At 54.7% G+C, this 21683-nt stretch overlaps 9 protein-coding genes across 10 annotated transcripts; 5 read left to right on the top strand and 4 right to left on the bottom strand.

The window, feature by feature from the left end:
* Positions 1 to 4585: 4585 nt before the first annotated feature.
* Positions 4586 to 5723, top strand: H310_03191 (hypothetical protein). The gene is made up of 2 exons (XM_008866981.1): positions 4586 to 4813; positions 4882 to 5723. Exon 2 carries the CDS (start codon positions 5031 to 5033, stop codon positions 5601 to 5603), a length of 573 nt encoding a protein of 190 aa, XP_008865203.1. The 5' UTR covers positions 4586 to 4813; positions 4882 to 5030; the 3' UTR covers positions 5604 to 5723.
* Positions 5724 to 5972: 249 nt separating this feature from the next.
* Positions 5973 to 7442, top strand: H310_03190. Of its 2 annotated transcripts, XM_008866979.1 has the most exons (8): positions 5973 to 6031; positions 6087 to 6473; positions 6533 to 6625; positions 6693 to 6778; positions 6843 to 6896; positions 6943 to 7002; positions 7065 to 7127; positions 7190 to 7442. In XM_008866979.1, exons 1-8 carry the CDS (start codon positions 5998 to 6000, stop codon positions 7355 to 7357), a joined length of 945 nt encoding a protein of 314 aa, XP_008865201.1. In that variant the 5' UTR covers positions 5973 to 5997; the 3' UTR covers positions 7358 to 7442. The 2 variants fall into 2 exon arrangements, with proteins under 2 accessions (XP_008865201.1, XP_008865202.1); XM_008866980.1 differs by having other exon boundaries at positions 6943 to 7127.
* A 308-nt stretch (positions 7443 to 7750) lies between these two features.
* Positions 7751 to 8467, top strand: H310_03189 (hypothetical protein; the record flags this gene model as incomplete). The annotated part of the gene is made up of 1 exon (XM_008866978.1): positions 7751 to 8467. The coding sequence occupies one exon, from the start codon at positions 7751 to 7753 to the stop codon at positions 8465 to 8467; it is 717 nt and encodes a 238-aa protein (XP_008865200.1).
* A 68-nt stretch (positions 8468 to 8535) lies between these two features.
* On the top strand, positions 8536 to 10124 carry H310_03188 (hypothetical protein). The gene is made up of 8 exons (XM_008866977.1): positions 8536 to 8873; positions 8926 to 8988; positions 9045 to 9106; positions 9172 to 9223; positions 9289 to 9398; positions 9469 to 9625; positions 9681 to 9746; positions 9802 to 10124. The coding sequence occupies exons 1-8, from the start codon at positions 8541 to 8543 to the stop codon at positions 10036 to 10038; spliced, it is 1080 nt and encodes a 359-aa protein (XP_008865199.1). The 5' UTR covers positions 8536 to 8540; the 3' UTR covers positions 10039 to 10124.
* Positions 10020 to 10616, bottom strand: H310_03187 (hypothetical protein). The gene has a single exon (XM_008866976.1). It carries the CDS (start codon positions 10512 to 10514, stop codon positions 10167 to 10169), a length of 348 nt encoding a protein of 115 aa, XP_008865198.1. The 5' UTR covers positions 10515 to 10616; the 3' UTR covers positions 10020 to 10166.
* An 876-nt stretch (positions 10617 to 11492) lies between these two features.
* Positions 11493 to 13389, bottom strand: H310_03186 (hypothetical protein). The gene is made up of 5 exons (XM_008866975.1): positions 12845 to 13389; positions 12744 to 12794; positions 12407 to 12665; positions 12165 to 12342; positions 11493 to 12094 (listed from the first exon to the last, which is right to left on the bottom strand). Exons 1-5 carry the CDS (start codon positions 13360 to 13362, stop codon positions 11640 to 11642), a joined length of 1461 nt encoding a protein of 486 aa, XP_008865197.1. The 5' UTR covers positions 13363 to 13389; the 3' UTR covers positions 11493 to 11639.
* Positions 13390 to 13620: 231 nt separating this feature from the next.
* H310_03185 (hypothetical protein) lies at positions 13621 to 14095 on the bottom strand. The gene is made up of 2 exons (XM_008866974.1): positions 13937 to 14095; positions 13621 to 13874 (listed from the first exon to the last, which is right to left on the bottom strand). The coding sequence occupies exons 1-2, from the start codon at positions 14059 to 14061 to the stop codon at positions 13688 to 13690; spliced, it is 312 nt and encodes a 103-aa protein (XP_008865196.1). The 5' UTR covers positions 14062 to 14095; the 3' UTR covers positions 13621 to 13687.
* Positions 14096 to 14199: 104 nt separating this feature from the next.
* Positions 14200 to 17611, bottom strand: H310_03184 (hypothetical protein). Its single transcript, XM_008866973.1, has 9 exons — positions 17186 to 17611; positions 16793 to 17129; positions 16409 to 16486; positions 16020 to 16276; positions 15879 to 15977; positions 15582 to 15681; positions 15349 to 15524; positions 15075 to 15246; positions 14200 to 15011 (listed from the first exon to the last, which is right to left on the bottom strand). The coding sequence occupies exons 1-9, from the start codon at positions 17572 to 17574 to the stop codon at positions 14778 to 14780; spliced, it is 1842 nt and encodes a 613-aa protein (XP_008865195.1). The 5' UTR covers positions 17575 to 17611; the 3' UTR covers positions 14200 to 14777.
* Positions 17612 to 17772: 161 nt separating this feature from the next.
* H310_03183 (hypothetical protein) lies at positions 17773 to 19787 on the top strand. Its single transcript, XM_008866972.1, has one exon. It carries the CDS (start codon positions 18613 to 18615, stop codon positions 19045 to 19047), a length of 435 nt encoding a protein of 144 aa, XP_008865194.1. The 5' UTR covers positions 17773 to 18612; the 3' UTR covers positions 19048 to 19787.
* Positions 19788 to 21683: the final 1896 nt, after the last annotated feature.

Below are 21683 nucleotides of genomic sequence, written 5' to 3'. Positions count from 1 at the left end.
GCCTTGTCCGACTTACGGGTCGATCCAACATGATTATTGCAGTTGGCGACATCTTAACTTGGCAGTTGTTTTGGAAGCGTGCCATCCACGTCGACGTGTGCACCCTGCACTACTCCTCGGGGGCATGCGTTCCGAGCAATGGATTGGCAATTGCGGCCAAAGATGTCGGCCATATATCTTGTATCGCATCCCGCTCAAGCTTGCACGTGCGTTTGCTAACGCGCTTGAGAATGCGATCAACTCGTCGTTTGTTGACTACCTGGATTTTGAAAGACTTAGACGACTCGTCGTTAAACAATGAACGGTGTACTGTGACGACAAAAATAGAGGCTACAAGTAAGATGGTACGAATGCGTCAGCAATTGCCCCCCATCACGGATGCTGCAAGGTCGGCAGTGGCGCTTACGATGCAAGCCGATGACCATTCTGTGCGCTTGTAGCCGTAGGAACGGGACGGTGAGGTGGAACGATGCCTCGACCATGGGCGCTTTGACCCAATGGCATGCTTTCAGCCCGGCAGTGTTGGAGCTCTGGCACGATGAACGGCAACACGGTTTGTTTCGAATCGCTCGACACCACGTCCACGCTGCCACATACGCTGCGATAAGTTTCGCGTTCCAGTCGTTTTGGGGGTCGTTGTGTGTATCGTGGCAAGGACGTCGTCGTCACGCAGGAAGCGTGCAAGAATTGCCGAGGCACTGTACTTGAATATACGCAGTGTGAAATGCTATGACTGGCTGTGTCGGTGCACGTTTTCTTTTTCTCATGTGTTTGCGTCGGCATGGTGGGGTTGTCTTTCGTTAAGACCAAGCACGTTGAGGTGCCCATCGCTGTGACTGGATTTGAGCAGACAAGTTTGCTGTACAAATCACTCGGTGAGTCAACCTCACAACTTTGGACGGTGTGCCAAAAACAAATTGAATCGACGACATACCTCACAGGACAGCTCATCTGTCGAGCCTTGTCCGACTTACGGGTCGATCCAACATGATTATTGCAGTTGGCGACATCTTAACTTGGCAGTTGTTTTGGAAGCGTGCCATCCACGTCGACGTGTGCACCCTGCACTACTCCTCGGGGGCATGCGATCCGAGCAATGGATTGGCAATTGCGGCCAAAGATGTCGGCCACATATCTTGTATCGCACCCCGCTCAAGCTTGCACGTGCGTTTGCTAACGCGCAAGAGAATGCGATCAACTCGTCATTTGTTGACTACCTGGATTTTGAATGACTTAGATGACTCGTCGTTGAACAATGAACGGTGTGCTCTGACGACAAAAATAGAGGCTACAAGTAAGATGGTACGAATGCGCCAGCAACTCCCCCCCTCACAGATGCTGCAAGGTCGGCAGTGGCGCTTACGATGCAAGCCGATGATCTTTCTGCTCACTTGTAGCCGTAGGAACGGGACGGTGAGGTGGAACGATGCGCGCTTTGACCCAATGAACGGCATGGGTCAACATGGATGCACGTCGACGGTTCCGCCGCACTGCTTTGATTTCCATCAGTCAAGTAGGACAATCCCCTGCCCCAGAACTACCAGATCTTTCGGCTCGATAGAACGTCGACACAAAACACGTATCGTTTACATGAAACGATGCTAAGAACACATCCATGGCCCCAGGCGGTCCTTGAAGCCGACACCAAGTCGCTTTGCGAATGCCGAGTGTAAACCGTCCCCATCGTTTGATAAATCCGACAGTTTAGTGCACACGGCGTAACCGAATGCAACCGATGCGACCGTTCAGCGATGTCTCAACGGCTGTGCTGTGGTATGCTGCAATGGTTCCTCGTGTGTATATACTGCAACTTTGACTTGATGTCCGCGTTCAAAAAGGTTGCATCAATGGCCCTTCGTGCGGCAAGAACGGAGGAGAATTCAACGAGTGTGATGTACTCATGCAGGACATCGTGACAAAGCGATCCGCAGGGATTGTAATTGCTCTGGTCCCAGTGGCATGAAAGGTATTCCTCGAGCCCAACGACGTTAGGAAGGACGACGTGCCTATTCTCCATGGGTCAGTGTAATATCCCCTGTGGCAAGTACTAGCTGCGTAAAATGCCAATTTCAAGATGGAGACACCAGCGTGAAATTTCCATACCTCAGCTCGATGGCGTCGTTTTGAATTTCTGAATAGTGCCTCGCAGCGGGGGGGTGTCGAATTTCATCCTAGCCACGATATGTTGACATGCGATTTTTCAAAAAAATTAGAAACATTTTTGTGTGCCACTTCATGAGAATATTGTCGTGATCTTCAACAAAATATTGGACACTGTATAGTTTTTGCGAGGGAATGGTATCCAATGTCAGCCGTTGAGTATATGGTTTGTAGAGGTTATTTACTTTGGAAGTCTGGTTTGACCATTCCCGAAATCCAAAGGAAGAGAGTACTATGACCGCCACGAATGCACTCTGCACGATACGAACCTCAACTCCTTGAGCTCCTTTCACACGACCTCTTGTACTGCCGACTCGAGGTCGTCGCTCGTGTATCTGCCTCTTGGGCGACGAGCCATGTATTGCGCGAAAGTGGCATTCAATCGCATCATATATTTAATATACTAGTACAAGTTTTGCCGCCAAGTTAGATGCAATGTAATTGGCTACTTGTCGTTCCTCTTAAATTGGCACGTTCGTTTTCAGTTGTCACTGTATGCTGCAACAAACTAATCCGTTTATTTGTGGCAACTTGCTTGATAAGGCCACTAGGAATATTACGTTTGCAAAACCACACTGTTGACATTGAATTTACATTACTGACAGTGAGTACCTCAGTGAGTACCTCGGAGTACTTGATACCGCATATCAATCAATGTCTATAGTGGGTCAGGTGTCTTAAGGCCGACACGATATCTTGAATTTTGTATACTGTCCATTCAAAATATTCAAGACAATTCACAATCCGGTCGATTTGTGTCAGTTCGAAGTAGTCCGTGGATACTCCCCCAGTTTTCCCAGCGTCCGTCTGGATGCCACCAAATAGCAAGATAGTTCGACCGACATCGCAAGTTGCTTTACGATGTCATGGTTTGTCGGGCACAATACAGTAGTCAGCGAAATTGCATCGTGATTTTCAGACAAAATTCAACTGACACACTCAAAACAAGTCCGTTTGTACCGTACGTTTTTGACATTTTCGTGATATTTTGACCAACCCCGTCGATATTTCAAAATGTATCCACTATTTTGCCCTCAAGTGCGAGAAGTTGATGAATCAAACTGTTCTGACTGAAAAAGAAAGGTCACAATAAGATATCTTAGGCATCGAGTCGGTACAATTGACAAGGGGGACATCGTCGTTCTCGGTCCGTTCGAGCATGCCTCGTGCACGGGTTCGCTCAAAAGGGGGAGTCGTCATGGGGGAAATGAGCATGCGAAATCAGATGAGTACAAGGCCGTAAAACGGGCTTCGAAGCGCACGCCGCCTAAAAATACCTACCGCTGCAGTGGCCTTGGAATAACGACAGTCAACGAGGAGTCATTTTGATTTTGCAGACTGGGATGAGCTTTCACCACTCGATGAGCTTTCGCCACTCGATGCCCGTGGTTCCGCTCTCGACGTACCTCGATCCACCGTCGTCGTCGTTCGCCCGCCGCCTCATCCACATCGTGACGCCGTACGGAATATCAATCCTTGGTCTTGCCTGCGCTATCCTGCTCGTGGTCGACATTGTCGGCAACAACTGGGAGCTCAACGATTTTGTCGGGAATGCCAGACACCACTTCACCCCCCTCCTGAACACGCACTCGATCCACGACCTCGAGCGAGACTTTACCTTTCCACAGCTCGCGTCCGCGGCGGCCATCTCGATGGTCGGTCGGTTCATGATCGAGTCCACGCTAGTGCAAGTCCATGACTCCGGGTCCGAGTACTACGCGCTCACAATGTCGTCTTACGTCGTCACGAGCGCCGCTAACGACATTTGCGGCCAGCTCGTCGACACATACCCAGTACGGCCCCACAACGCCCTCGTGGGATCTATCCGCTTGGGAAATCTTCAAGACAACGTGTCGTTCATTCGGGGAAACACGTTCACCCACCTATTTGGGAACACGGCGACGTCGCCTGAGGCCCCCCCTGGCACGAACGCGTCGACGCTGGATTCGATGGGGTATATTCCCGCCCGCGTGAGCCTCGACATGCGGCTCACGACGGCGATCCCGATCCCATTGCCTGGAACACCGATGTCACAACGCTTTCACACTAACGTGACCATGTACCGGTTCTTTAGCAAGGCGTTTTGTTCAGGGTGCCATCCCGGCACCGAGCTCGGAATGGACACGTGTGCGATCGAGTATTCGTTTGACGACACAACGAACGCGGTCACAGTGCACCACAGCGCGGCCAACTACGGCGAGTCGGTCCACACGCTCGCCATGGTGTTCATGCGGCGGTTAGGTCCTGTCGTGGGGCTGTACATTCGGGCTGCGTGTGTGGTGCTGGCGTTTGCAGCGTACGCGGCAAGTCAAAAGAGTGCGCGGTGGACCGACTCGACGACGTTGACGACGTGGAAGCAGCGGTGTATTCACGTCATCGCGCCGCCCGTCCACCGGCACGTGAACCATGCATTCGACCTCATGTACTTTTGCTTCAACAGCGACGTGTTTGTGTTTTTGTATTCGATCGCGATCCTCCTGGACGAAGACGTGGCGATGGTGTACGCGCGGGTCGTGACGCGGTGGTATACCAGCTCCGCGTACGAAACGTGGATGGAGCTGCGCCTGCTGGCGTTGGCGTTTCGATGGCTGTGGCTGAATCTAGCGATCTTGAAGCTGCTCAAGTTTCTGTGCAACATGGTCGCGTCGTCCCGGTACAACGGATCCAACTTCCTCATGGGGTGGCTCACGTTCAGCTCGACCGGGTGGGTCTATTTGACAGTTGTTGCGCTCGCGTTGCGGACCCCGTTTATCGAGCACGGCAACTCGATTCGAGTCGACGTGTCTTCGACGACAGAGGACCTCGACACGCTCTTTGTCGAATTCGAGCACAGCTGGTACCTCCGCGGGCTCCCGTCGGTCCTGTTTCTCATGGTGGGAAACCTCGTCGTGGTCCTGTTGCTGGACCACGTGTCAAATAGAGGGTGGTGGCGCCTCCTCGCACGCAACTCGTTGGCGCGGCAGCTCATGTACAATTCGACTTCGATCTTGTGCGAGATGAAGCATGCTGGCATTGTCGACAGCAAGTACAGCTCGACCTTGACGATACAAGTGAGCACGCTGTGCACGCTCCAGTGGTTCCTCACGAGCCATCTCGTTCGATTTGGGTTGCCCGAAGAGCCGTCGCTGCTTCGTCGACTCTCGTCCATTGCCTCCGTGAAGAAAGGTGCCCGACATAGCACGGGGGCTACGTCCGACAAGGGCTCCATGCCAGCCCAACGGACCCCTCAAACAAATGCAACGACGGGGATTCCCTCGACGACAGCCATCGTAGACGCCACCAACACAGATCACGACCATGTCCCCCCAGACAATGAAGAGCTCTTTTTGGTCGCACAAGACCACGAAGGCAACGTGCTCGCATATGATTCGTGCAAGCGGGAAGTTCTAGCTGCGGCTATGGATGGAAAGGTCGCGTTGGGTGTGGCGTTGCGCATTCAATAGCGACATTTGGCTTCGTCGTGCGGGCGACGGCATGGATGTCCAAGCCTCGAGAAAGGGGCTCGTTATTCGAGTACTGCTAGGGATATGCTTTGAAGTGAATCTAGAAACTTGAGATGGAAATCGTAGCTCTGTCATGCCTCACCCAGACATGCTATGCATGGTGAACAGGGCATCATGCTGGTCGCGACTCCTTCGGGCAACAGATCAAGAGTTCATGCCCTGCAGCACCGTTTGACAGATTCTACGTCTGTCTTGATTGGTAAAAAAGAGTTGAAAATCCGCTAATAAAAATCCGAGAACGTGATTGACGACGTTTGATTGGCAGATGATTTTGAATGTCCCCGTTGATTGGTGAAACGATCAAACACCACCAAGTTCACCGCTGTGTGGCACCATGGCGAGTGCCATCATCACCGAGCTGCGACGAGGTAGTTCCCTGGATGGAGACTCGCTGCACGATTCCGCAGCTTACGATGTGACTAGGAGGCTCTCATACGCTAAAGGCTGTTCAGCGCCTGGTTCAGTCGGAGCGCGTGGAAACTGTGCTTGCTCCAGAGCTCCTTCACCTTGCCACGTCAAACGACACGAATGTGGCTGTTCCGTCGTTTCTTGCGTTTGCAAAACTGTGTGCCAACTCGGACGTGCCAACTCAGCTGCCCTCGATCTTCTCTGCGCCTGATGTGGCCCTCGCCGTGTCCGGCCAACTGCAATCCCCCGACATTCGCATCCAGGCAGCAGCCACGCTCGCTTTGACCAACTTGACGTCGCACAACCTAGCGCTCGAGAGCACGATCCTGTCGCGAGTTGTGGAAGCTCTCGAAGCCGAGAATGCACACGAAGGCATCCAGCGTGCGCTGCTTGGCTATATTGGTTGACCAGCAAAACTTCAACATCATCAATCGGCGGGTAACTAAACTTTGTTGACACAGGCAACGCAAGCGCTGTGCCAGACGCATCTCGCAGCCTCTTGGAAGAAACTAACTGCATGCAGGTCTTGACAGAGCTGCTGCAAGCAGGACGAGGTATCACCCTTCCTTTGAAATACTTGTCGTCACCTGCCAAGATGACCGCGCATTTGTGTGGCTCCAGGCGAGTCGCTTCGAAGCGCGGCGGCGCTCACCATCGGCAACGTCCTGTCTACTCGTGATGTGATGGCGCAGAACCAATTGCGAGAGGTAGCTCCTGCACCACCCCACGTCGCCGTGAATTAGACCTCGTTGAACACGGGCCATTGCATAGGTTGGCGGGTTACCCGATCTCGTTCTCCTCTTGTCGTCATCGTACGCTCCAGACGTACGTGGGATCGCAATTTATCACACTTTTGAAATGTCGTGCATAGACCAACGAGAGTTCGGCATGGGCACTTAGCCACGGTGTGCACTTGAATGTTCTTAGCCAAGTAAATCCGACCTGACACATCTCCATCGCTTGGAAAGTCATGCGCGAATGATTCGGTGGCAGGATTTGGTTGGGGATGCTGGTGCGATCGGTCTCTTGCTCAAGCTTGTGCTGTCCCCAGAAGACGTACGTAGCTCAAGCTATGACTTTTTCATGCCGTCCTTGACTGTGGAATGCCGTGGCCGCAGGACGTGCGTCGCAACGCTATCATGGCCCTCCACAGCAGCGCGATTGGCCATCCCGCCAACCTCGCTCGGTGCAAGAAGAACAACGGCCAAGACATTGTCCACGACCTGCTGCATGATGACCTGAACGAGTGCCGAACATACGCGTCGCTCTTACTCGAAGAGTTCTAACTCGACCCTCCAGAGACGGAGTTGTTTTCAGCACTCAAAGTCTAGCTTAACATGGGTATCGTGTCGTTTATTCAAGTCAGGTCGGGTTTCGTTGGCTCCAACGACAGCGCCATGCAAAACAATGCGCAGCACGAACATGGCCACGTTGTGCCGCAGCCAAGCGAGCAAATGTGCTGCGCAATAGTTTACATAAGCAGGAGAGTGGCGGCGTTTACAGGTGTGTACCTTTGGTGGAGAGGTACTCGTCAAATTCTCACCAGCTTGAGTCCAAGTAACAACGCTTTTTACTTGCAGTGGCTCATGGTCTGGGACATGGTCGTTTTTACGCTCCATGCCTTCTGCGCCGCATGGTTTTCTGCCATTCGCCGGTGGCAATCGAAATCACAATCGAAAATGCCTGTCCTCGCAGTCATCGGGTGTGTGGTTACGCTACTGGTTTATACGCAGCCAGCAGAAAGCCACTCGTGGATCGATGCGCTGTGGTGCTCCCCCGGCACGCTGGGCTACCCTCGCAACTACCGCAACCGTACGGACCTGCCACCGAAGAGCCCCGACTTTGATCGCCTCATGACGTACAGGATTGAAAACTACAAAGGGGTCCAAGCCCTCTGTTCCCCGACGCAGAGCACTCCCGTACAAGCGGAGAAATACCCCCGACTGACTTGTTCGCCCAATGCGACGGTGCATTTCCGCTACAACTCGAACGGCCATGTCACGCACGACAAGTGTCTACCCAAGGATCCGCGTGGCTGCGACGGACAATACCCCGTGACCTCGACATGGTACATCTTGTGGAATCGGACGCCTTCATATGCACTGCACCGCTTCAACTTGCCCAAGGTCTGGAATGCGTCGCACTCGACCGTTCGCGGTGCAGTGACTGTAGTTGGCAAAGGCCCATTTGACGACGGGCTGTGTGGCCAAGTGGGTTCCAAGCGGCCCCGCGAAGGCAAGCCATGTGAAGGTTCCTTCCAGTTACCCGCGGTGGACAAGCCGCAGCGCATCTCGCTCGTCTGGTTCTGGGCCTTCAATCGCATTTACGACGTCGGCGAAGAGTACACTACGTGCTTTGACGTGGATGTCGAAGTTGAAGCGGTGGAATCCGGATAATCTGTCGACAGCCACCAATCCAAATCGAGATTTGTAGAGCGTATACGGATAACATGACTCGGTACAACCACGGATGGCAACGACGCTGCAAGTCCGCGACACGGGGCTCCACGCCGACTGCATCGAGAGCTGTCCGGTCGAAGGCCATGAGAACATCATGGCCGTGGGAACGTATCAACTGACTAAACACGATGACGCAGCGGACACGCGAAGCGGCACCGTTGCGCTGCATTCGTTGTCGACATCCACCGACAGCGATGGAGCAGTCGCCATGGTCAACAAGTCGTTGGTCGAGATGCAGAGCGGGGTGTTTGACATGAAATGGTCATTTCCACGCGTAAACAACAAGGCGCTTCTGGGACTTGCGACGGCGGCTGGAACGCTGGATATCATGGAGCTCCACGAGGTTCTCCGGCAAGAAGTTGCCTTCATCAAACCTCATCCTGTGCACAACGTAGGAGTCCCAGGAGCTGGCCCGTTTGGCGTCGACCGACCCGACCGACACGATGTTCTTATCTTTGGTACGTTTAAGGTACCTGTCATGACTGGCGTGTTAGTCAAGTCATTTGTGGTGTAGGACTGGAACAATCGTGTAATATCGGCCACAAGTCCCCAGGTGGCTGTGAGCCAGTCAAACGGGTAAAGCAGCGATCGGCGTCCCTGCGACCTATACTCTTGCGGTCGTTCATTATTTCCATGCATAGGCGAGTGTCGGTATGGCAGTACGGCGAAGGTGCTCTCGACCTTGTCGAGGACGTACGGTTGACTCCATTCGGGTCTTTGGTACTTCTTTCAGACTCACGCGAGTGCGTATGCTGTAGTGGCGCGCGCACGACTTGTTTGGAAGTGAAATTGAGGTTTGGATCACCGCGTGGAACTCCCACGACCTGAACGTGTTGTACACTGGCGGCGACGATGCCGCGTTCAAGGGGTACGTTGTTGTGAGTGACTTGTCCTCGTTGGTGTTCACGGTCCATTGCATTTGTTTGGATGTGATGCAGGTGGGACATGCGGTCCGTCGCCCGCCCGACGTTTGGACTTCGAAACGTGCACACGATGGGCGTGTGCAGCATGCAAACGCATCCGCACAACGACCACGTCTTGGCAGTGGGGAGCTACGACGAATCGATTTCGATATGGGACACACGGTCGTTCAAAGTACGAAAGGTCACTCGATCGACAACATCGTGCATTCACACGAGGCTTGTGGTAGCGCCCGGTCCTGCAGTACGGCACGGGTGGCGGCGTGTGGCGGCTGAAATGGCATCCAACGCACGAGGTAAGCCGACACCCGTCGAGTTCATCTTGTGGACGGACCTAACGATTGTCGACAGTCGCTGCTGCTCGCGGCATGCATGCACAATGGGTTTCAGATCCTTGACGTGGCGCTGCCACAGGCCAGCACGGATGGAACAGTCCAGTGTCGAGCGCAGTACACCCGGCAAACATCGCTAGCGTACGGCGTGGATTGGTGGTACCACCCACAGACACTCCAGTCGAAGCGCCAAATTGTCGGTAGCGCGTCCTTCTACGACCATTCTTTCCACGTGTGGGCCGCGGTGTTGGAATGACACAACGGACAGAACGCGACTGGATGGACTAGACATAGTTCAACGACACTTAAGACTACATGAAGCAAGATGCGGATCGCTGTGAATCATCGTGGTGAAGGAGCTCCGCGGGATGATTGGGTCCGCCGTCACACGTCGTCATGAATTTCTGACATGGCGGCTTTCTTGAACTCCTGGTACGCTTGCAGAAGCTCTTCGTATCGACTCTGGCGCTTCACAGACAGCACGGTGAGTTTCGCAAGTTGGTCTTGCAGTCCCTGGATCATCATTTCGTGCTCGGCCTCTCGCATGGCTTTTTCCAAGAGCCGTTCGCGGAGCAAGTCTCGTTCTTGCGTGAGGCTTCGGCATCGCCCTTGGAGAGCATCCGGGTCGATCCCATCATTCCCCACTGGTTCCGGCAATGGCGTGCTGTACCTTCGCCACGGGCTGGCTCTGGATGGCGGTGTCGCGTCCGTCAACGAGTTGCTCCGCTGCATGGTCGGTGTCGAATATCAAAATGGCCGACGCGACGGCCCAACTGCCAGCTCCAGAACTTTCAAACACCTAGCAAAGGATGCGATGGAGGACGCCAATGCCACCAAATGGCAAAGTGCACACGATTGAGAACGTATGTCATAGAAACCCCAAGTCGTTTGACGGAATGTTGGTGCTTGCTGTAACAACTCGACCGCCGCCCCACCTTTGCATGCTCGCATGCGACGAACGGCAGGCAAGTCGTAAAGCCCCGAGCCGTCGACGCCACACTAGTGTGAAATGCGACCACGCTTGCCTCGATCGATGCATGTAGCCCTCTCCATTCTATGACTCGACAGGCACGTAGTCATTGCACCCGAATTTTGACGCACGAGCGACTGTTCGTGGCGAAGGAACGACCTCGCGTGGCAGTCCGTGGCGCTCCAACATACCAATCCTCGCGTGGTGCTGAAGCCTACTGCCAATGTATGCGAAGAAAGAGTGTTACGAGCAATTTCTCAATCAAAGACAGTCGTCATGTCGCCCGCACAGCCTACTCAGGGACCAGCCTCTGCATATTTGTATGAAAATACCACATTTATCTTTTATTTCGAATATTGTGAAATTTTGAACTAGTCACGACAAAGTTCGTAAAACAAGCAAAATTTGAACGTGTTTTGTGCGTCATTTTCTCAATTTCGGATACTGTATTGTAGTATCTTGATAGATTATGGATCGAGTTGAGATAGATGTTGTATACAACATCAAGAATATTTAGCGCTTTACAGTATATTATATATATATTCTTGAAAATATAAACGACAACTCGAAATATTAATGCATTGGCTTCGGATTCGCCACGGTCAGTTTCTCTGGAGGAGGCCGCCACATGGACCTTGTCGCGTGACGGCGGTAACGCGCATGATGGGTGAGAACACATGCAGGAGGAGGCGGCATTGGCGCTCTGAACACAACATGGATCTAGTGGCACGGCCACGACTGATCAATGCACGTCTTCTCGTTACGTGGTTAGATTCAACATCTGCGCGTGGCGATGGCGCACTGGTGGAGTGGGTGTGCGTCGCTCTTGTTTCGAGGCGAGTCGACTGCATGGGCTATTCAAGCGAGGGAGGGGGCGTCGCCCAAGGTCACTTCAGATCTCGGACGAGCTCCTCGATGAACTGGCCGGCGACTTTAGCCATCGCTGTCCCCACCGTAGCTTGGCAGTAAAGATTGCCCACGACGTCATGGGCGTGGTGTGTCATATCGTGAAGGAATGGCATGGGGCCTTTCGCGGCAGCCTCAGCCTCATGGTGCCGTTGCTGTGCCACATCGTTCATTTTGGCATACACGAGGGCGAGGTTGCGGTGGGCGCGGGCCATGCCAACGTATGAATCGAGCTGTGTGCTCAAACTCAGGTCGTTCGTGTGGCTCGCAATGGCATCCACGTATTGCCGTTTTGCGGCAAACACGTTGCCAAGATTCGCATGCGTCCGTGACGCGAGCTCGTGGTCACTCTCGGACGTTGCGATCACCATACACTTAACATGGTAGTCGTACGCGGCGGAGTATTGCTGGGACGACACACAGACAACGCCAAGGCCTGGCCACCACGAAGGAGTTAGGAGTGTGGACAAGGGTGTGACCGTTGGTGGAGAGGAGCATGACAGTACCTTTGAACCCTCGGCCTTGTAACTTGGCGTGATGCACCGACTGCGCAAGTTGAATGCACTTTGTGTGACTCGCACGGGACGCCGACAGGTCACCTGCATCCTTTTCCGCAGTCCCCATGTGGTGGCACACGAGGGCTTGCAGCACAATGTCGTCCAACTCCTCTGCCGCGCGCAGCACCTACCGCATCAAGGAGTGAGAGCGGGCTATGACATCACGCGCTGTGATCGAGGCGTATTCGTACACTGCGAAACGTGGTCAGGGCGGCGTCGATGTGGCATTGGCCGTACAGCTGATACGCGCCGAGGGCGAGGCCTTTCGCCAGAGGAACGTACGCGCTGTCGAGGTCCATCTCGGTGAGGAAGAAACCGGTCTCGTTGTCTTCTTCTAGGGGAGGAATCACAGCAGCCGCGGCAGGTAGGAACGCTGGGAGTCGTCGCAGTTGGGAAGGATTGGACGAGCACTTTCGTCGGGCATACCGCACGCGTAGCCGACCGTGGCCACTACGAAGTCCATCTTTCAGTGAGGGCTGCATGAATGATCTGCCTCGCTATCGACGAGTTGACAGTGAAAGGAATTACAGGATCATGACAGGGGTAGCATTGCTGACGTTCGTGCGGTGGTCGAGGCATCTGCAGCAACGTATTGGTCATGGCCATGCCTTGGACAACAAACCACGAACCTGGACGGCAACGTTGGTTCGGATTGGCTATGGCTTAGACATGACGATCCTTTCAACGCCTTCTCTCTGGCGTTGGCGAGAGTGCAGCTGTTCGACTCGTGCAGTCGTGGTGGCACAGTCGAGGCTGCATGTGGTGACAAAGCTGCTGTACGTGCTACCGACAATTCGTCATGATGATGGGACTGCGTGGCCAGGAGGATATCGTCCATATGAGCCATGTCGTCGTGGACTTGGCTGGTGGCGTCGTCGTCGCTGTTGTCGCAGCTGTCGTCATCGTCGCCTTTTTCAAGTGCGGAGAGATTCCCCCGTGACAAGTTGGATGCAGCATCGTTGTTGGATGGTAAGCCTAAATCTGCAGCGTCGCGGAGACGGGGTGGCAGTCTGCGGTGCGTTTGACGGGTCCTGAACGCGGTTGAGGCAGTGCCTTTGCGAGTCAATGAGGTAAGGAGCGTCGCAGGGGCGTTCCGCAGCCTCAGCTCGGCTTGCAAGTTTGGATATTCGCTGCGACCATAAACCATGGAGGAAGTGGAGATGGCGCGTGGCAATGTAATGCGACGTGCTATAATTAGGCCGCTCGAAGGACCGTCCGTCCACCGCACGGCGAAATGTTGAGAACGATGCAGGACGTAGCGACGGTGAAATAAGCGTCGGACATACATGTCATGGGTATTGCTCATGCATGTACCTGCCCGACATATCAGGCCCTTCAATGGCGTCCTAGAAGAAGAAGCGCTAACGCGGTTCGAGAACGTCTGCACCACATCTTGGACGATAACTCGATTGAATGGACACATTTTTAACGGTGGTTAGGTTGAGCCTTGCTGTTTTGGATGGAGAAGTGGATTAATGGTGGTGGTGCTTCCACTTGATCAAAGCGTCAATCGTGGCAGGGGATGCGTTGGCGCCAAGGATTTGGGCCAATTCCTTCTTTTCAATCGATTCTTGGGTTTGGGCACCGGCAGCATCGGCAGCATCGGCTTGGCCCTTCAACTTGGCGAGCAACTTGCGGAGGGCACGTTCATCTTCCTTGCTACAAACAACAGGCAATGTCAGTCCATCTCTTGTCGCGCAGGCAGCACCAAAGACACGTACTTGAAGTAACGAGCTTCTTCGGCACGCTCCTTGTCGGCAAACTTGTCCGAGAAGGAACGGGAAGGCACGGCGGCGGAGAACGCAGACACTTGGACACGGGCAGCAGCACGGCGGACAGCGAGCATGATGGCTGGACTAAAGAGTACACGAAAGCTAAACTGACGCTCGCCGCACAATAGCGTGTCGTTTTTTTGCATCAAGTTTTAAACACAAATTCGTTTAATATCGTGTTTCAAACACCATTTTCCAAAGATCGCTCGGCACGGCAATCACGATGCGCAGAGTCCGTCGAGGTAGCTCACTTCGATGCATGATTCAATCGTCGAGATGCACGGACGAGGTATGATAGAGTCGAGTGCGCTGGCAAGGATGACCATGTCGGACGCGTTCGTCCCATGGGAACATTGATGGGAGCGTGCAGTTTGTTGCATTTTGGCGAAGCTACCCCCATTGCAAAGATCCGTCAGCTCTTGCAAAACCTACTTCTATGACGTGGACGTGGCTGGGCTATTGGCATTGAACGATTCCTGTACTTGTCGCGCGCCGACGACGAAGCACGGCTCCTGTGGTGTCCTTGGACGGTGAGAGCATCCCGTTCGACGGCGATACATGCCGACAATTGAATGACGTGTTAATTGGAGTACTGGCGCCGAAGGATGCTAGCAACCCCGTGGTCTCGCTCGACATGCGCAAAATGACGTCGCGAATTGACACAAATATGGCAGGTGTTTACGTTAGTTTGTCCGATCGTGCACACACGAGCACCAGTGACCGCATGAGGTAGCGCGATGGAGCGCAGCTGTGCATCTTGCCGAAGCGAACGAAGCGCCAGGCAAGACGTCTACTTCCACGATGTTGTGCAGCCGTCTTCGGGGCGGAACGCGGGTCGGTTTGCAATCGCCAGTTTGGTCCCTCTGCGAACAAAGTACCCAAACGTGAACGCGAGCGCTGCGACGACCGTGCCAGTGGCATGCAAGAGCCGATTGAACAAGTGCGTGAGCTCTAGCCCGTCCCACACAATGAGGCCCGTGAACAGGACGAGTGTTGTCCCGACCAACCCAATCAAATACGTTTGCTAGACGTCGTTGTGAGCAGCCAACAACATGCCCGTCACAATCAAGAGACAGAGTTTGCATACCAACGACGACGCCGCGACGAACGGCGATCCCTTGTGCCGAGATGGAACGTAGCGCAGTAAGAGCAAATCCATCGCGTCTTGGCGGTGGCCGTCGTAAAAGTTGTTGAGGATGTACCGCAAGACCGAGTTGTACCCATCTTGGAGCGCGCCGCGCGTCGTGCGTTTGCCGGTGCTATCGGACGGTTAGGCGGCATGACCCACACCAGGTTGGCAAACAAAACGCGTCGTTCCATGCAGTCCAGGCAATAAAGTATCGCGTCCAGTCGTGGCGCACCGTGTAAAGTCCGTCTTGAGGGCGCCCGTGCCTGCATACAAGAAGCTGATCGCGTCGGCGTTGTTGCCCCACACGTTCTTGAATGTTTTTTCAAACGAGTCGAACGGCGATGTCAGCACGTTCCCTTGCACGGACTCGCCGACTTGAAGCAGCAAACTTCGACGCGCAAACAGCGACTACGTACGCATCGCTTGATGGTGTCTGGTCGCGCTAGGTTAAGGCACATCCCCCACCTGGACGACGTTGGTGCGGTCGAGATTGTCCATGCAGTTTGTGCGCACAACCCCCGATTGCGTGCTCGTGACTTGCCCCGTGGCTGACTTGGAAAAATACCTACAACCAAACAGGACCGACCACCATCAAGTTGGCCATTTGTACACTAGACCGTCAAACAAATCGACAAGAATACGCATAACCCATCGCGCGGGCGGCTTCGACGCCGAGTCCGTCGCGCACCGCGCGCCACGAGCATGCACCCGTCCTCGTATGGCGACGGAACTCGAGTCCCCCGCGCACACTTGTCCACGTACCCGTAATCTTGAAAGTCGTCGTCGACTTGAGAGATTAAATTGCCCAACTTGGAGTATTGCATGCGGCGGCATTCCCGATGAAAGTCAAACCAGACGTAGCTACGGGGAATGTGTCAGCGAAATCGCCGCGCCGGCACACACCGAATGTTGGCCAGGATGTGCGTGTTGAGCGCCGACGCATTCGCAAACGTTTTCTCAAACGCTTCGCCGAGCTTGAGCTGCTCCGTCTTTTTGTCGATCAAGTTGACGAGGATAACTCGGCCGTACAGCTTCATCAATTCCTCGGCGTGCAATTGAAATGCCGCCGTGTCCTTTTCAAGCTCCTGGCGCTGGTACACCTTGGGCGCGTACTTGAGTGTAACAGGCGAGCTCCACACAACTGGTATGCTCCCGCGAATCTACGCAAACTCCCACATGTCAGCAACCAAGGGATGGCGTGTGCGCTCCAGCTTTGGCCAGCGCTATCACGTCTTGCCAAGTAGTTGGAGATGTGCGCAGCAAATGTGTCGCGCGCCTTGTGAGGGCTGTACCTGGACAAACGAGGTCTCGCGGCCGTCAGGGAACAAAAGCGCCTGTTCCGTCTCGACAAAGTTGGCGACGTTACCTTCCTAGAACATCCACGACGACATGAGAGGTCTGGACCTCGGAAAGGCATAGCATTCACACAAAAGACCACCATGCATGCCATGCGATGCGCATATCTCAGTGGTAAATCGAAGAACGCTTCACAACGTCCTGACGTGAATCCATCGGTGGAATGGCCTCGAGCGCATGGACATGGGCTAGTTTCGACCATGGTCAAGACCACCACCACGTGCAAACATCGCACACGACAACAAAGCATTCTGCGCTCAGGGTCCATGCATACGATGCCATCGACGATTGTCGACCACAAATCGTGGAACAAGACGTACGCTGTCGATGCCACGCATGGTGAACCGAGTACCCTGACGGCGACATGACCGACGGGAGATGTAAAGGATGTCGAACGTTTTGTTCGCCCCGATGGATACATTCTTGCACACTTCAACATAGCCTTGCATGATGGGGACGACCCATGCAAAGAGCTTCTTCTCCAACAAGAACGAGCATGCAGGGTAGTTCCAGCAAAAGCGGGGGTCGGCGCGCTCTGCGATGGACACAGTCGGGGACAGCGACGTTGTCATGCGTTGCAACGTGTGTGTTAGGTCGTAGTCGAACGCAAAGTAGAGCAGTTGCGCTTCGACGTCGTTCGTGATCATGGCCATGTACCTTGAGGAATCATCGTCATGATGGCATTGGTGGCGACGGACGATGGGAAGTCGTACCGTTCTTCGTCCTCCATTTGCGTCGGCGTGAGATGGGGGAGTTGTTGCGTCGGTAACAGCACCATTTCGATCCCAGTCACTTGTCGGATGTCCACGTCGGCACCGCGTACCTTGAACTTTCCCACAGACCGCGACTCGGTCACAAGCGCCAGATATTTCCCCCTCAGCAGTGTGTAGATGCCAAAAATCGCGTCAAACTTGAGGCTCCGCCCGTGCGCGTGGTTGAGTTCCGACACGTCTTCGAGCACGACGCCGGACGTCGTGTTCGCCGCGTTTCGATTCACGAGAAGACACTGTTCGTTTCCTTTCTGTGAGATCGCCAAGTGGGTCAAGTCCGACAGGACATGCAGCTCAAAGCGTCCCGTTGACGTCGACCGGCTCGCGCTCATTCTTCCTCGCGTGCGGTGGTGATGTCGGTTGCCGGAGGGATTTGATTGTCACGCAAACAGCGCCTCCGTTGAGGCTTGAATTCGGCCCCGAGGTTGAGAATCGGAATTTCTCAAGGAGCCAATCAAAAGGCTTTATGTTAGAAACTCGGGGTATATTCCAAATTATAGCCAATTATATCCGCGATCAAGGCCTTATTTCAACCAATCAAATTGACTAAATGGACGACATGCATCCATGATCAAGTCGCCCTACCGAAACTCCCATGGGCCGTGCTGGGCTGGTCGCACCGTGGTGCTTCGTCCGCATTGCATCTCAACCCATTACAGCTCCAGACGCGCGCATTACGGTGAAGCGTAGCCCCCAAGCACCCCATGCGGTTGCTGGCCATGTCAGCATTTGCAAGCGGAGGACCTTGAAGCCTGTACACACTACTTGGTCCAGCACGCAGTTCGTTCTCCTGCTGTGCGGTCGCACTAGTCGGCGGGTACGCGGACATGAAGCTCGCCGTGACGGAGAACGTGAGGGGTGGTCGTGAAGAACACGATCACGTTGACGCCAGCCATGTTTCCCTTGCCGCTGCCTTGAGTTTCTGTCCGGCGCGGCGACACAACTGCTTTGCATGAATCATGCATGCCCGGACACAAGACTTGTCGACCGCTGCTGCAATGTTCTCCACTTCACGCAATACAGCAATCGACTTGGCAATGCTAACATTGCAAGAAGTCGAGGGAGGAGCAGCTATGTCGGTGGAAGAGTCGAAGGAAATTGATGTCGAGACGAATGCGCGACGTGATTGTGTCTTAATTTAAAGGGTGGCGACCACGATAGCCACGATTCCAATCGAGAACGTAGCAGCAGCACAGACCGCGCTGCTCGCAACAGGACCGGGTGGGTCGACGATATCGCCGTCCTCGCTCGCGACAAACACGTTCGACTTGATCTCGTCAAACGAAAGCTGCGACTCGTTGAAAAGCACGTTGTTGACGACGAGCGTGTGCCCCAGCGTCAGGTTCTTGTCGGTGACGTTGCCGTACGCCATGTCTTGGAACAGCGTGTCCGTCGCGTTCATCGCGTCCAGGGACGGCAGCGCGACCCCGATCGTGACCTCGACGAACGCCGTCGAGTTGATGAGCACGTCTCGCGCCTGCAGGGTCACGTTGTCGCGCTGGACCGACGCCGACTTGACGGGCGACAGCGACGACGCCACGGCCGTGGCAAAGTCGTACTCGCCCCCGGACAGACTCGTCGTGTTGGCGCCTTGGATCAGTACCACCGCGACCACCGAAAACTTGATCTCGGCCGCAATCGTTGGCACCAACGTCGTCACCGCCACGGATGTGTTTACCCCGTTCGTCGGCACGGGCAGCGCCGCTTGCTCCGGCGTCAGCGGGTACGCGGCGGGCCGGCACGACAACACACACCGGCTCGGCTGGCTCAACGCTTGGTTGCACTGGTCGTACACTGGCTGGTAGTACGAATAGCAGAACGACCGCAGGCAGCTCAGCAGCCCCGGGTAGCAGTAGCACCCATCGCCGTACACAGCCAGGCAGCGCTGGTAGTTGAGGTAGCAGTAGTTTTGGTAGCACGTGTTGGTGGCCCAAAACACCGGCGAGATGTAAATGTATGGGCGCCACACGGCGACGGGGTAGACATACACGGGGTAGTATGTGTATCCGATCGGTGCGACCACAACAGGACGCGCCACGGCAGGTCGGACGTACGAGACTGGTGTGACTGGGCGGTACGGGACTTGAGAAGGAGCGACGGCAGGGCGAGGCACCGGCCCAGCTGGAGGCCGCGGGGCAGGAGCTGGTGCAGGTCGAGGTGCTGGAGCGGGTGCAGGTCGAGGTGCTGGAGCCGGTGCAGGTCGAGGTGCAGGGGCCGGTCGAGGCGCTGGAACCGGCCTAGCGCCACCACCTCCACCCGGCCTGCCACCTCTACCACCCATGGCGGCCACTTGGCCGACGAGACGACGAAAGTATTGGGACCACGAGCTGCTCGAATGTTCAACGACGGTCTGGGTATCTGTGTGGGGGGCAACAAGAGCCGCGACAACGAGCAGAAAGACCAGGACAAGGTGTTTCATGGTCGATGTGTGAGCGATCGGGAAATGAATTGTTACAGGTGGGACGGTCGTGGCAATTCTAGGCAAGACTACTCGTGCGTTCCCAGGTGCTCTGGCGGCATGCGCTCGTTCCTTCAGGTGTCCAACACCACTCCACCCAATCAAAAGGCATTATTTTTTTGAAATCTGGGACAATTTAAACTAGAGAACGGGTTGGATATTTTTATATGAGATGGAATCGATTTCATATAGAATAACGTATGGGGAGCGGACTTGCAATGTTTTGAATTTGCAGAATTTGAACGCTGAACGGCGATCGTTCCACCGAAGACAGACGACCTTTCGCCGCCACACGCCGAGAACTGCCGCCGCAGAAGTCCACACGTGCATGTGATGCGGGCGTGAATGATGGAGTCATAAGGATGCATGATATCGAGTCAAGTGGACGAGCCCACTGCTGCTGTCGCATGCAGGGATGGCATCCTCCTTGCTCTCATCGTGGTTGTTGCGACTTTGTCGATATAGACACCTTGTCATTCGACCGACAATCGAGAGACCAACTCCGCTGGTACAGAACGCATGTTCCCTGTGTGTACTCCTGCTGGCGACGGGCATTCCTATGCTCATGTCATGGAACGCACGGTGGACACCCCCCGCAGTTGAAACGTCCCTGTGAGCAGTGCCGTGGTGGTGTACCTGCATCAAGAGAAGCTAGCTAGAAACAGTCGTGGAGCGATTGTCAAGGAGCCATCTTCCCATCGACGATAGCAGTCAAACTTAAAACATCCTTCTGCATCGTGGTCCGACCTGTTCGACTCAGTAGTCAACCCGCAGGGCCACCACAACGGTAGCAGTACTTGGAGGACAGCGGCGTGGGGCCAGTCCACATGGTCCCAGACCAGCCCTCATCCAAAGGGCGACAATCACACCAAGCTTGGCGTAATCACCCACTTCGCCGTGAATTGTTCGTGTGTACGCTTCGTGTTAAGGTGAGGGCCACGATGGAGACTACCCCGTTGCTTGCCGCTCCGCTGGGCACAACAAGGACCATCTCCCTTGACGTTGTCTCGATCACGACTGCCGCCTTCAAGTCACCGAAACCCCTTCCTGCGAACGTGCATGCACGCCCATTTATCCCCACACTGGACGGCGTGCGTGGTAATTCTGGCCACGTCGCCATCGACTGCTCATTGTTTGAGTACTCGACAGAGCGAGGCGACGACATGACAACCGCTTGGTCCTTCTTCCTGAGTTGGACATCACGTTACTCAACAGGAGTCCGATCCGGGGCCGTGGACATCTATCTTCGTGCTCCGGATGCTGGGACAACAGCCACAACTTGACGTCAAAGACCGAGCCGCGAAGCGGACGGTGGCTGCACATCGCGCACGAGCTCGGTCGATTGTTGTCCACAAGATGATCCTGTGCAGAATAGCCATCTGCGAACCGGACCGCAGGAGGTGGGTGTTGAGTGGGGGTGTCAAGAAGGCGTTGCTTGGCACGGCGCAACAGTTTGCCCAATGCACACCACGGTCGGGTCGACATGTGTGTCCATACACTGCAAGAATTTCAGCTCGTGCACAAAGTTTACTGCATCATGATCACGTCACAGCCACCCTCGCCGCCATCGCGCTGGGCCACCGCCTACACCGAGTCGGCGAACCAGGCTCGTGCCAAACATGATCGAGGTTCCAAACGGTCTTGCCTAACTATCTTCACCCGTGCTGTAGCGTCAAATGGGACATGGGGCCATGTTTTTCCGAGCAGCCCCATCCAACCCGAGTGTACAAGAATTGTCTATGCATGCTTCGGCAATTACACGAATGGACGTTCATCTAGACGAGACCCACACCCTCCACAGCCAACACGACGGCAACCAGTGCGAGAGCCGTGGCAAAAACAGTGCAAGGCGCGCTGCTCGCAACAGGAGCGGGCGGTGTCGACGACGGCATGTCGACGATATCGCCGTCCTCGCTCGCGACAAACACGTTCGACTTGATCTCGTCAAACGAAAGCTGCGACTCGTTGAAAAGCACGTTGTTG

Source organism: Aphanomyces invadans (genome assembly GCF_000520115.1).
Source record: "Aphanomyces invadans strain NJM9701 unplaced genomic scaffold supercont1.5, whole genome shotgun sequence".
Classification (NCBI taxonomy): domain Eukaryota; phylum Oomycota; class Saprolegniomycetes; order Saprolegniales; family Verrucalvaceae; genus Aphanomyces; species Aphanomyces invadans.
Note: the sequence above shows the minus strand (reverse complement) of the source record. Positions and strands in the feature narration are given on the sequence as shown.

Bases quoted from the DNA above. Each gene is read 5' to 3' on its own strand.
- H310_03183 (XM_008866972.1), top strand. From the start codon at position 18,613: ATGTCTTGGAACAGCGTGTCCGTCGCGTTCATCGCGTCCAGGGACGGC.
- H310_03188 (XM_008866977.1), top strand. From the start codon at position 8,541: ATGGCAACGACGCTGCAAGTCCGCGACACGGGGCTCCACGCCGACTGC. The intron at 9,107-9,171 runs GTAAAGCAGCGA...TTCCATGCATAG, and splicing joins GCTGTGAGCCAGTCAAACGG to GCGAGTGTCGGTATGGCAGT. The intron at 9,747-9,801 runs GTAAGCCGACAC...GATTGTCGACAG, and splicing joins AATGGCATCCAACGCACGAG to TCGCTGCTGCTCGCGGCATG.
- H310_03184 (XM_008866973.1), bottom strand. From the start codon at position 17,574: ATGAGCGCGAGCCGGTCGACGTCAACGGGACGCTTTGAGCTGCATGTC. The intron at 15,682-15,878 runs GTACGTGGACAA...GTTTGGTTGTAG, and splicing joins GACGACTTTCAAGATTACGG to GTATTTTTCCAAGTCAGCCA. The intron at 15,525-15,581 runs GTGGGGGATGTG...ATGCGTACGTAG, and splicing joins ACCGCACCAACGTCGTCCAG to TCGCTGTTTGCGCGTCGAAG.
- H310_03190 (XM_008866979.1), top strand. From the start codon at position 5,998: ATGGCGAGTGCCATCATCACCGAGCTGCGACGAG. The intron at 6,897-6,942 runs GTACGTGGGATC...TGTCGTGCATAG, and splicing joins CGTCATCGTACGCTCCAGAC to ACCAACGAGAGTTCGGCATG. The intron at 7,003-7,064 runs GTAAATCCGACC...ATTCGGTGGCAG, and splicing joins ACTTGAATGTTCTTAGCCAA to GATTTGGTTGGGGATGCTGG.
- H310_03191 (XM_008866981.1), top strand. From the start codon at position 5,031: ATGGTGGGAAACCTCGTCGTGGTCCTGTTGCTGGACCACGTGTCAAAT.
- H310_03186 (XM_008866975.1), bottom strand. From the start codon at position 13,362: ATGGTTTATGGTCGCAGCGAATATCCAAACTTGCAAGCCGAGCTGAGG. The intron at 12,666-12,743 runs GTAATTCCTTTC...TGGACTTCGTAG, and splicing joins GCTACCCCTGTCATGATCCT to TGGCCACGGTCGGCTACGCG. The intron at 12,095-12,164 runs GTACTGTCATGC...CGTGGTGGCCAG, and splicing joins ACAAGGCCGAGGGTTCAAAG to GCCTTGGCGTTGTCTGTGTG.
- H310_03185 (XM_008866974.1), bottom strand. From the start codon at position 14,061: ATGCTCGCTGTCCGCCGTGCTGCTGCCCGTGTCCAAGTGTCTGCGTTC. The intron at 13,875-13,936 runs GTACGTGTCTTT...TGTTGTTTGTAG, and splicing joins GAAGAAGCTCGTTACTTCAA to CAAGGAAGATGAACGTGCCC.
- H310_03187 (XM_008866976.1), bottom strand. From the start codon at position 10,514: ATGCAGCGGAGCAACTCGTTGACGGACGCGACACCGCCATCCAGAGCC.